The sequence below is a fragment of the Saccostrea cucullata genome, unplaced genomic scaffold (genome assembly GCF_032062105.1).
Source record: "Saccostrea cucullata isolate Sc308-1 unplaced genomic scaffold, CSIRO_AGI_Scuc_v1 ctg3965, whole genome shotgun sequence".
Classification (NCBI taxonomy): Eukaryota; Metazoa; Mollusca; class Bivalvia; order Ostreida; family Ostreidae; genus Saccostrea; species Saccostrea cuccullata.
In genome coordinates, this window is record NW_026941087.1 from 1 (window position 1) to 12,157 (window position 12,157).

Sequence of the window (12,157 nt, forward strand, 5' to 3'; positions counted from 1 at the left end):
CATCGTGACCTACTTTTTGATTGAAATTTTCTGAGGACACAAGATGCATTAATTGACAAAGATTGGTGATTCTTAGCCAATAAGTACTTGAGATATTCAAAAGTGGGTCACAGTGACCTACTTATTGGTCAACATTCTCGAAAAACCCAAGGTGCAACAACTGACAAAGTTTAGCAATTATAAGCCAATAAGTACCCTAGAATACTTAAATATAGCCATAAATGTCACACATAGGTCACAATGACCTAATTTTTTATCATCCTTCTCCGAGAACCCAAGATGCATCAAATAACAAAGTTTGATGATTCTAAACCAAATAAGTACCTAAAATATCTAAATATAGCCATAAAATGTCAAAAGTAGGTCACCGTGACCTACTTTTTGATCGACATTCTCTGAAAACACAAGATGCATCTACTGACAAAGCTTAGATGATTCTAAGCCAAAAAGTACCTGAGATACTTAAATATAGACATAAAATGTCAAAAGTGGGTCACCATGACCTACTTTTTGGTCATTAATCTCCGAAAACCCAAGATACATCAACTAACAAAGTTTGATGATTCTAAGCCAATTAGTACCCGAGATACCTAAATCTAGCCATAAAATGTCAAAAGTAGGTCACAATGACCTACTTTTTGGTCGAAATTTTCTGAAGACCAAAGATGCATCAACTGACAAAATTTGATGATCATGGGTCTAATAGTATTCAAAATATGCGTTTTAAATGATTTGGAAACAAATGCTTGCAAAGTGACCTACTTTTTGATAAATAGGTCAGAATTGTGAAGAGAAGAAGGTGAAGAGCAAGTGTGGCCATGAGATGACTATTTCATTTTATGCATGAACTTCCTTTATTTTAATTCTTAGATTTGTCATTGTTGACAAAATATTAACAAAAGCTGGAAAGAAAGATTTGATGTAAAAAGTCCATTTGTTTCCCTTTCACATAATGAATAGTAAAATTGGTTGTACTAAAAATAAGCCATGGTTAGTTATGTTTATATGGAAATTTATTTTTGTTCAAGTCAGTATTCCCTTCCCTGTGCCTTAGTCCTGGTGGTGAGAGTGACAACATCACATATATGTTAACTTCTCAACACTGCTTTGATTTTTGTTTTTTTTCTGAGACCAAGATGAGCGATATGGTTCATAGAGCCCTAATCATTAAAAGGCAAGACTGTTGTAGATCTTAACTTATTTTTTGTCTTTTTATTTCATTAAATATTAAGATTTTTTTTATTGTAGATGACATGAATGTTTTATTTTCAAACTTATCATTTTGTATAGTTGAATTTTATTGTTGCTACCATGAAAACATGTGCCACATAATGATTTTTGTTTTGGTATTTAAGACTTTTGTTAAAAAAAATTTGCATGTGTTTTTGTCAATGTTCTCTGTGGTGATGTGAAATCAATTTATATTGTATGATATCAAAAATATTAAAATTCAATGTCAGAAATACTTGTGTGTTTGATTTTTTTAAAAGATATTTTATTTAAATTGACTTGGATAATCTACAGGAACAATCCGTAAAAAAAAGTTTGCCATCAAAACCTCCAATTAACGAGGGAATATAGATGTTTAAATTGCTTAGGCCATGCAAAGTTAATTCCTTGGTTCTCAGGCCTTTTTTTCAAGAAATATGATGAGGGAGGGAGGCATTTTTTTTCTTTTTTATTGCCCCCAAAACATGAGGCAGCCCTATACATTGTACAAAACCTTAAAAACTGATAAGGGAGGTGATTTGGTGTCTATATTTTATTGATTTAGCAGTAAAAAGGGTCAATGAGGCACCCTTGGAAGAGATGAGGGAGGGCCTGAGAACCAAGAAATTAATTTTTTTGCCTTATTGCATAAAGTTTTCTAGAGTCAGAAGCAGTTTGAAAGGGGGAAGCTAGGTTAAACCAACACAACAAGGTAACCCCCCAATTATCATGCCTATATAATGACTATCTTTGCAAGTAAAGTAACAGGGCTAATTCCCCCAGTTCCAATTCTATGGAGTAAAATGTTATTTTTTGGAGTACCCTTGGTATATTGTGTATTACAAAGTCAAATTAAAGCTTGACGTCTATGACTATATAGGAAAGAGTTCTCTAGCACAGACTGTACCTAGTGTCAAACTCAAATTTTTCATCATAAGTAAGGAAAAGGCAATCAATCATTATTTAAATTTGAAAAAAACAGATTGACTAGATTGAATAATTGAATGCTCAATACACAAAACTGCAACGTTACATTACAACAACAAAAAAATAATAATAAAGCATACATTAAATTATATCGGGTTCTGTAAATTATATCGGGTTCTGTAGTTAACAAGCAAATTCAAAGAATTGGGGTCCCCCGCTTTCGGTGTCTTTGTGGGTGATATGTTATTTTTTATAACATATTGTGTGTAATATGAACATCTTATCATATGTCATTTTTTTATAAAGTAACATTGAAGTTGATTTTTTGTGAAGTACGAAAGCCCTAGCCCTCACCGTTCAAAAGTTATGGTCATTAAAGTTAAAGTTTTTTCATAAGTACGTAAATCTCCAAGGTCAAAGTCAAAAGGTGAAGGTTGTTGGTATCCAATGAAATGTCTTGCTACAAGGAATTAAAATGTGAAATATAAAAGGCCTAGTATCCACTGTTTAAAAGTTGTGACCAAGGTTAAAGTTTTTAAAAAGTAGTTAAAACTCCAAGGTCAAGGTCTCAGGGTAAAAGTTAATGGTATCCAATCAAAGGTCTTCTCACAAGGATTACATATGTTAAGTACGAAAGCCTTAGTCCTCACCGTTCAAAAGTTATGGTCAAGGTTAAAGTTTTTTCATAAGTATGTAAATCTCCAAGGTCAAGGTCAAAAGGTCAAGGTTGTTGTTATCCAATGAAAGGTCTTACCACGAACAATAAATATGTGAAATATGAAAGTCCTAGTACCTACTATTCAAAAGTTATGGCCAAAGTAAAAGTTTGGAATTTTTTAGTAAAAGTATGTCAAAATCCAAGGTCAAGGTCAAAAGGTCAAATTTGGTGGTACCCAAAGAAAGGTCTTGTCACAAGGAATACACATGTGAAATATGAAAGTCATAGCTTCACTAAATCTAAAGTTATGGTCAAGGTTAAAGTTTTTGTGACGGACAGACTGACAGACTGACGGACAGACGGACAGACAGACAGACGAATGAGATTTAATGTCCCCTCGCTTTCGCGAAAGCGGGGGACAAAAATGACTAGAAATTGTTTTACACAAAGTCCCTTCTTTTTAGGCCAGAGTTGAGCATTTAGGATTTTTATAAGTATTCTTCAGCACAATATTTCAATTTCTTATGACATATTTACATGCTAGAAGAAATGTAATTTCCCCTTTAGCAAGCAAAAATACACTGTTTACACAATTAAAACATGTTTTATTCATTATTGTTTACTTCAACAGTACTATACTCATATTGACACTTAAAGAATTAAAGAAAAAAAAAAATATATATATATATATATATATATATATATATATATATATATATATATATATATATATATATATATATATATATATATATATATATAAACCTTCTCCTGAATTTACTTAGCATCATTTGAATACTTGAATATTTTTTTAAATTCGATCGGGTTCGAAATTCTAAAAAATGGAGACCTGTGGTTGTGGTTAGGACAGTTGGCGAGTTGCAGCATTAACTGGGAATGATTAACCGTATGGCGTATGCTATTGCTGTTATCATTGTGACAGTAACTAAAAAAAGCATCTGTTTTATGATTTTACTATTCTTAATTTGAAACAGCGCTTAGGGGGAAAAACAAACTTGCTAGACTGGGCACAAAGATAAATGAAATTTAGACCAGAGGAAATTCAAACTGCTGCAACATGTAATTGTATATTAGTAATAATTAAAGTTAAAGAAATAGTAAACTGATTTTCATGAAGCGGATGAAAAACCGGTAGAGCATAGTTGAAACTTCCTGTGGTCTCCATTTTCTTTATCATTTACTAGTACTAAGAGTCTTTTATTTTCATGATCATAAACAGAGATACAAAACAGTTATGAATGGTATGAACTTATGAAAACAAAATACAAATACAAACTGCAACGTTAAGGCTTATTGGAATAAAATCATATTGTGTGGTTTGTTAGGCTAATGAATATCTTAAAGTGATTACTATAATAGTGGTCATCCTATATGTTGAACTCAGCAAGTTTGTCAAAATCAAAAAGAATCACTGACCCTCCCTTAATAAGTTAAAGTGTGTTATATGTGGGTATCATTCTTAAATACTGGCAGAAATATCTGTAGCATACATGATTTATTAATATAATAAATAGGGGGATTTATGTAATATTTTTCATTGGCAAGGCTTATTCAAGTATTGATGGGAGAAAATATCCCATACAGTGGAATTAATGGGATAAATCCTATGCATGACAGTATGTGGGAGAAAATATCCCACTGATGAGTGTTCGTGGGATTTATCCCATGATTACAATTCCATGGGAGAAAAAATCTCAGATGGGAGAAAAAATCCCATCTGAGATTTTTTCTCCCATCTGAGATTTTTTCTCCCATGGGATAATGGTGGGATAATTGGTGGGACTGAAAATCCCACCATTCTCCCATGGGATTTTGATATTTGGGACTTAATATTTCTCAAACTAGATAAGCTTGTGAGTTCAACATGAGATTATGTGCTACTGCTAGAAAATCCCACCAAGTAATATTAATGTTTTTTTGATATCGCAATTGGAAATGGTAGTAAAAAGTCCGGACTATGTCGTGTCCGGAGTTAAATGTCGCACTGTTAATTCCTTTAATGCTTTGATTTTGTTTGATCATAATTGCAAGAATTTCTGCACAAAGGAGAAGCAGACATGGTGCAACAGGATCTCCCAGACAACATCCTCTTTGGATATAAAACTGTTCGGATAAAATTCCACATTGAAGTACAGATACACAAAATTTTGTATTTAGAATCTTTACCCATTCAATAATGTTTTGACCGAACCCAAAAAATTCTAATACTTTATACATAAAGGTCAAGAATATTGAATCAAAAGCCTTATCGAAGTCTATAAGTACAAGCAATCCTGGTATATTACTAGATTCAGTGTAATCAATAAGATCATAAAGAAATCTGGTATTTTCACCAGTATATCTTCCTTTTAAAAAGAAAATGAGTATTTGATATGATATTGTCCAGGGTGGATCTTATGCTATAACTAATACAACCTGATAAAAGTTTATAAAACACATTTAAATGTGTAAAAGTTCGCCAATTTTTCAAAAAGTCTTCTCTTGGCACATCACCTTTTGGTAAGCAGGTAATTAACCCTAATCTTTGAGAAATGGGAAGTTCTTTCTTCTGAAATATGTTATTTATAGCAAGTACTATAAAATGTTTTAAATCTAACCAAAAAAATTTTAAAAATTCCGCTGTAAAGCGATCACTTCCTGGTGACTTGTTTTTCCTGTTTTTTGACACCTCTAAGACTTTATTTTCCTAAATTTTTCCATCAAGTCTTTTGGCAACATGATTTTCAAGTTTTGGAACCTGAGTAACTTTTATAATTTCTGCAAGATCTATGTCGAGCAGTTCTGCATCTACAGCAGTGTAAAGAGATTTGTAATACATACTGATTTTATTTAAATTTCTGACTGATTGTAAATAGTTTCATTTTCCTCTGTTTTAATTTTTTTTATTATCGTATTCAAATAATTACGGGATTCTAATTTACAAAAATATTGAGATGGTTTTTCTCTATCTTCAACCCATCTGGCTCGGGATCTTATAATATGACCTTGTAACTTTTCTTTTCTTAAATTCTCAAGATCTGTTTTTTTCTCCTGTATCAAATGTAGATTTAATGTATTCTCTGCCTCTAATTTTTCTATTTGTGCAATTAACAAGGCCTCTTCTTTATTTTTTCTTTCTTTCTATATGATGAATATGTAATAGTAATGCCTCTAATCTCCATTAGAAGGACTTCAAGAATTGTATTTTTGTCAATATTTTCTATAATCACACATCAGATAAGTCGATGTATTCTTTGATGTTAATTTAATTTTCCTTAAAGGTTGGAATAAAAAAAAACCAACTTGTTTTTAAATTGATATAAAATATTTTGATTATATGATACATATCTCAAAATTTGTAATCACTCATAAGGTTTGTTTTCATATATCAAGTGTAAAATAAACATGTCTTTATGATATAACATCTAAGTACTTAAAATCTCTTCTATTGTTTCTTTTTAAGTACTTAACTTACTCGGGCAGATGTCCTTGTTCCTCATCAGTGATCGGAAGTCCGGAAATAGTTGTCCTATCATGATAAGCGCTACTATTTGGCGTGTAAATTACTATCTCCATCATCAAAAGAATCACTTCTAATCTGCGACAAGTGCTTAAAAGTTTCATCTTACTTAAAGGCACAAAGACTTACCTGTCTAATTTCTGAATATGTTCTCAACTTTATTGTATACATTAAATGTTACTAGCTAATTGTAATGTAATTTTCTCGAGAAACTTTTTATACTACACAGCTATTCTAATTAGGGGTAAAATATAATGAACGTATCATACAGCATACAATATTTATTAGATAGTAATTCAAAATGTCTGATAGTATTTTGACTTTCAATTACCCTGTGAACAATCATTTTACATATTTCATTCATGTATCAAGTTAAGCTGTTTCTTCTCCACTTTAATTATAAAATAGATATTTGAAAAGTAATTTAAATATCTAAACATACAATGTGAAGATGATGAATTATCTAATACTACCTTTTAATTTTATTTAAAGATTTTTGTTTTTACATTAGGATGCAAGTAGAATAATCTATACCATTTTTTTTTTGCATATATAAATACTAATATATATCAAAGTGTAAAGTTATTTAAAACTAATGTTTAATTCCAGATGAAATTTATGATGAATCATTAGAATTGGCTTTGGACGGAGACAATTTACGTGAATTAATTGATGATAAATTGTACAGGTTCACTAGGACGTAATTTATGTTTTCTCACATCTAAGAGAAAGGTATCTACAAATTCGACAAATATTGAGTCACCTTGAAATCTGTTAATTACACAGTATATAATAAACATCATCAGAGTAAATATTAGAAAAAATTTTAGTACACTAAGAAGTATAATAATGTATAATTTTAGGGTACAATAAGCCTGAGCTAACACATGCTTTATAACCTCAATAAACATAAACATAAGTAGCGGGGACCGGAAGGATGTCATAAATGCACTTAAAATAAATATTCTTCGTCTGTTTTTAATCTCTTATCAACATGAGCATTCACCTGGATCTCCTCGCCTTTATTCTGATGTTGGAATACATTTCAGGTTTGTCGTTAAGATCAATATTGTTTGTTAACTTTTGCCTCTAAATACAAGAATATTTAGTGTTTGTATAAAAAGATAGATTAGATATGAGAATGAAGATTATTTCTCATGAAAAAAGAAATTCGGTCGCTTTTACCAGTTTTCTTTCAAGAAATTATCCATATAACTTGCATGTATTCATGCAATACTTTACAAAAGTTATTTTGTTGATGATTAGTTTTTAAATATAATTGAAATCTTATCATAAAACAGTTGACGGATTGAAATGTTTGAAATGTAACACTGTCCAGCATGGATCTCTGTGCGGACCTGATGCCACTTTTCTGAAGACCAACTCATCCATGATAGAAGAATGCGACATGACATGTAGAGTCAGTAAAATCACAGCACCCAGTGGAAACGAAGGTTCGTTTGTTTTGTTTTTCTTTCATATTGCTGCATTCAGGAGTGGCTTTCAAATAATTTTTAAAATAAGCTTTAAATGATATTCTTGCGAAAAAACATTTACAAAACCATAAAACATTAATACGTAAAACAAACAGAATTAAATTGTACTCATGAATGACGTAAAATTGTTAAATAAAATTGAGAGTTTAGTCATTTTAAAATCTATCAATTATCTGTATTTAGACAGTTTAACTTGTACTAACTTCAATTCATACCAGTTTAATTTTTAGATTAAAGTGTGCAGTATAAGCCGATATTTCTTGTAAATTATCCAGTTACTCTGTAAATGTAAAAGAAAACTATCTACTGTACATTTAGTTAGTCTTTAAATCATAAAAAGATAACGAATTTTTTTCATTTTTTTAACTTAAAAATAACTACTATTTTTAGTCCCCTACCGGTGAAACCGGGGGGGGGGACTATAGGTTTCCTCTGCGTCCGTCCGTCCGTCCGTCCGTCCGTCTGTCTGTCTGTCTGTCTGTCTGTCTGTCTGTCCGTCTGTCTGTCCCCGTCAGTCTGTCCCACTTGGTTTTCCATACTTTTTTTCTTAACGCTTGCAGATATTGAGCTGAGTTTTGGTATGTAGGTGTATCTTAATGAGTTACAGATCAAGTTTGAATTTCACTTCGCTTCATTGATTTTTGACAGAATTATGGCCTTTTGAATATTTTTCATAATCGCTTAATTAAGATCGGGTTCGAACTGCGCTAACTTCCGATTGTTGACAAAAATATGAAGCGAGGAAAAGACGGTGGAGAAATGAGTTGAATTTTCGTCTTAATGTGGATTATTTTATTGGTTTTAAGGCATTTACAACTTGAAAATCTTTCAGTTTTACCTTGGACATGACTTTTGCATATTATAAAATGACATCCTAAAGAAAAAGGGGAACCCGGTAGGGGACATGTATTGCTTATGCAATACTCTCAGAATGCTTGTTGAACAAGACAGGTAGTTGGACAATATTTCAATTCAATGAACTACTGCTTGTTCAGTTTTATTTTTTCAAATAAAAAAGTTAACAATTATTTTTAATTTTTAGTATTTCCCGACCTTCATTTTATAGTTTCCTTAATCGCCTTGGTTATCTACTGCTATATATTACACTTATTTTTTATCGTCATGCTATTTATCCATCAGCCATTGATGATCGTCATTATTGATTGATTGTATATTGTTTAACGTCCCTCTCGAGAATTTTCACTCATATGGAAACGCCTCCATTTGCTGATGAAGAGCTGCAAATTTTATCCTTAACTCAACACTCAGGGTCGTTTAACAGGGAGGGATCTTTTTCGTGCCAGCACCTCCTGCGACACGGGGCCTTCATTTATACGGTCTCATCCAAAGTGCTGGTCTCCACATCTGAAAATTGGATTCAAACCCGCGACGTCAAGATCAACTCCCTACTTTGCGACTCGAGGGCAGACGCTTGATTCACTGCACCACGCGGGCGACGATAACAAATTGAATATTCTCAGGTTCTTCGGATTAATTACGATCAATTAATAAGTTTCAAATTTAATTCATACCAACATATAAATTACCCTCGTACATTGTATGAGATAAAATTTGAAACATAATTCACATTTTCAGACATAATGGAGGTTTTGAAATGGAAGTATAAACACTCGTACTGTTTGTTTTCTTCAAAAATATAGTTTTACAAAAGCAACTTTGTTTGCAAGCATCTTTTTAATAACAGGCGTTGCGAAAATTGTTTGCATTAACCGTTGTTATTATGTCACTACATCTGTCAGAAATAATTATTTATAGCTAAGTAGATATTTTTCAATGACTATAAATCAAGTATACGTAATTATCTTTTTTTTAAACAGTGTACCTGCGAGGCTGTTCAAATACAAAGAAAACTGGGTGTATATCACGAAACTTCACATCATTTGAAAACAAAAAACTTCCGGGTCATCTCTGTCAGTGTAACCTTGACCTTTGCAATACGGACTTCAACGTTGAAAGCAAGAGTCGATCAATTGTAAAAGAACCTTTGCGTGCCCCTATTTCAGACCAGACTTCTATCAGAACAACAAAGAATGGAGCAAAAATTTCGACGCCATTTTCTTCAATGATTTTATTTTTTATCGCAAATCTTTTTATTGATGGGGTAGCATGACATCTATGTTACAAATTGTGTTATTCTGCTTTTGTTTTGTCAATTATATAATTTCACTTATGTAGTGTTAACATCAAGTTAAAGTCTTTTGTTTGAATAAAAAATAATAATTTTCGTCTCATTTTTTGTAATTTGTTTTTGCTTTGTTTGTGCACGTCAAATTAATGACCTAAAACAAAAAAAAAAATAATAATAATTGAAAAGTCTAAAAAGTTAAAGTATTTTTTTTATTGTTGAATTCCTTTTTGTAAAAAGATATTAAACTTTCTTAATATTTGACCAGTAAGTCCATTGAAATTGATATATTTTCTAAAATGATATCAAATGAAATATTGGAGGAATTGAACAGTAACCCAGTCCAAAGGTCTATTCAAACGATACAACACAGAAGCAGAACAAACAAGAACCTCCAAAATAAATCGTTTATGAGCCGTTATCTAATTTTTTGCCAACTGGAATCAGAAAACTATTTATAAAAATTTCCGTCATAAATTTCCTACAGCTGTTTGATATACCATTTTTTTCATTTATACTATATATAAATGGTAAAATATCGTATTTGCCACAAATCAAGTCAATCTCTGTTCCGTCCCCTTTGACTTCCTTAATACAAGTATCCATGTGTGTTTTTGAGAACAATTTGTTGAACTTATCTTATGCATTTTATTTATTTTGATTGCTTTTATTTCCGTTGTAACACACGCCTGTCTAAGTACAGTCTCAGATGTCCTGAAATTATTTCATAACAGAATATTGTAAATATTATGTATTATAGGGCTATTGGACTTATATTGGTGAATATTGGCACGAGTTGGCTGTTCAAATGCACGAGCTTGCGAGTGACTTTTACAGTCAACAAGTACCAACATTCACCAATATAATTTCAATAACTCCTTTATTATATAGCTAAAACATTTCCACGTAAATTATAATAATTATTCCAACAAAAAAACCCTCAGATTAATGATTTTTCAGTATCGGTATTCAAATTGATGTCTGTCCTGTTAGCGTTCAATATCGCATCATTCCGATGACCCTGCAGTGCAATATGATTTGCTTATTTAGGTTTTAATGGGTCTAATACGTACTATATTTTAATAAATAATTTCATTTTTGTGTGAAAAATAAACATATCTTACCTAGATGCCACTTCCTTTCTTTAATTTAGGTCTAAGAATTTGACCAGACGACTTTTTTTGTTTACAACGGGGCGTTCGATATTGAACGCTCGTATTCGGAATGTTTTGGGCATTCTCATATTCATAATACAAAGTTAGCGTTCAATAAAACGTCAAGATATTGAACGTTAAAAATCTTCAGATTTTTGGTAGTATTTTATCAGAGACTATTTATTAGCTATATAATAAAATTTGATATTGTGTATTTACTGTTATAGTGTACAAAAAGAAGAATACAAATGTTAAGAATATTTTTCTTAATTGCATCCAAGGCATAATGATGCCTCTTCTCTAAAAATACCCACAGGTCTCATCCAGCTGACAGGCTTTTTTTAACTCGATATTTTTTGTAATTCTGGGGTTCATTTAGTTGTGTTATATCCTTTGAACGAATTTGCCATCATTAAGCAATCTATAACGAATAATGCAATTTCGAATCTCATAGGATATATAAAATATGAGTAAACAACAAACAATTGTTCCTATTGTTATGATGACCGCTCTCTTTGTAGAGGTGGTTGCTTTCAAGTTTTCCTTACATTTTACCGATTCCTCTTCCTGAGTTGAATTTCCTAAATAAACGAAAATACGAGTAAAATCTTTTAATTCAAATCATTTGGAAAACAAATCATCAGAAGGATAATAACATTTTATTGATGGTCTACATCTCCCATTCGTTCACCATGACATGCAATGACCCTTTAAATCGTTTTAAAAATGAACCTTTAATCAAATAATTTCAATTCATTTTTACATAGATAATGACCATGCAATTACTGAATTCCCTTTCTATACAACTTTTTTGCAAAATAGTAATGAAAACATTCATTGGATTGTATTTATGTTTTTACGTTCTATTTTAGAATTGTTTACCTGGTACCCAGAAACGTCATAATGTACCAATTAACAAGAAAGAAATATTTTTTTGTCGGGGCTCAGGGCAGTGGATCTTTCTTTTTTCATCGCCTACCTTAACACGAGCCGTGGTTAACGATGTCTCATCAGAGATAAAAGTAATGGTTTTTTAATGTTTCATCA

The 12,157-nt window shown here is 31.4% G+C and overlaps 1 protein-coding gene across 1 annotated transcript; it reads left to right on the forward strand.

Moving 5' to 3' along the window:
* Positions 1-7,239: 7,239 nt before the first annotated feature.
* Positions 7,240-10,704, forward strand: LOC134257072 (uncharacterized). Its single transcript, XM_062739719.1, has 3 exons — positions 7,240-7,363; positions 7,616-7,768; positions 9,649-10,704. Exons 1-3 carry the CDS (start codon positions 7,309-7,311, stop codon positions 9,939-9,941), a joined length of 501 nt encoding a protein of 166 aa, XP_062595703.1. The 5' UTR covers positions 7,240-7,308; the 3' UTR covers positions 9,942-10,704.
* The last annotated feature ends 1,453 nt before the right edge of the window (positions 10,705-12,157 follow it).

Bases quoted from the DNA above. Each gene is read 5' to 3' on its own strand.
- LOC134257072 (XM_062739719.1), top strand. From the start codon at position 7,309: ATGAGCATTCACCTGGATCTCCTCGCCTTTATTCTGATGTTGGAATAC. The intron at 7,364-7,615 runs GTTTGTCGTTAA...ATCATAAAACAG, and splicing joins GATGTTGGAATACATTTCAG to TTGACGGATTGAAATGTTTG. The intron at 7,769-9,648 runs GTTCGTTTGTTT...TTTTTTAAACAG, and splicing joins AGCACCCAGTGGAAACGAAG to TGTACCTGCGAGGCTGTTCA.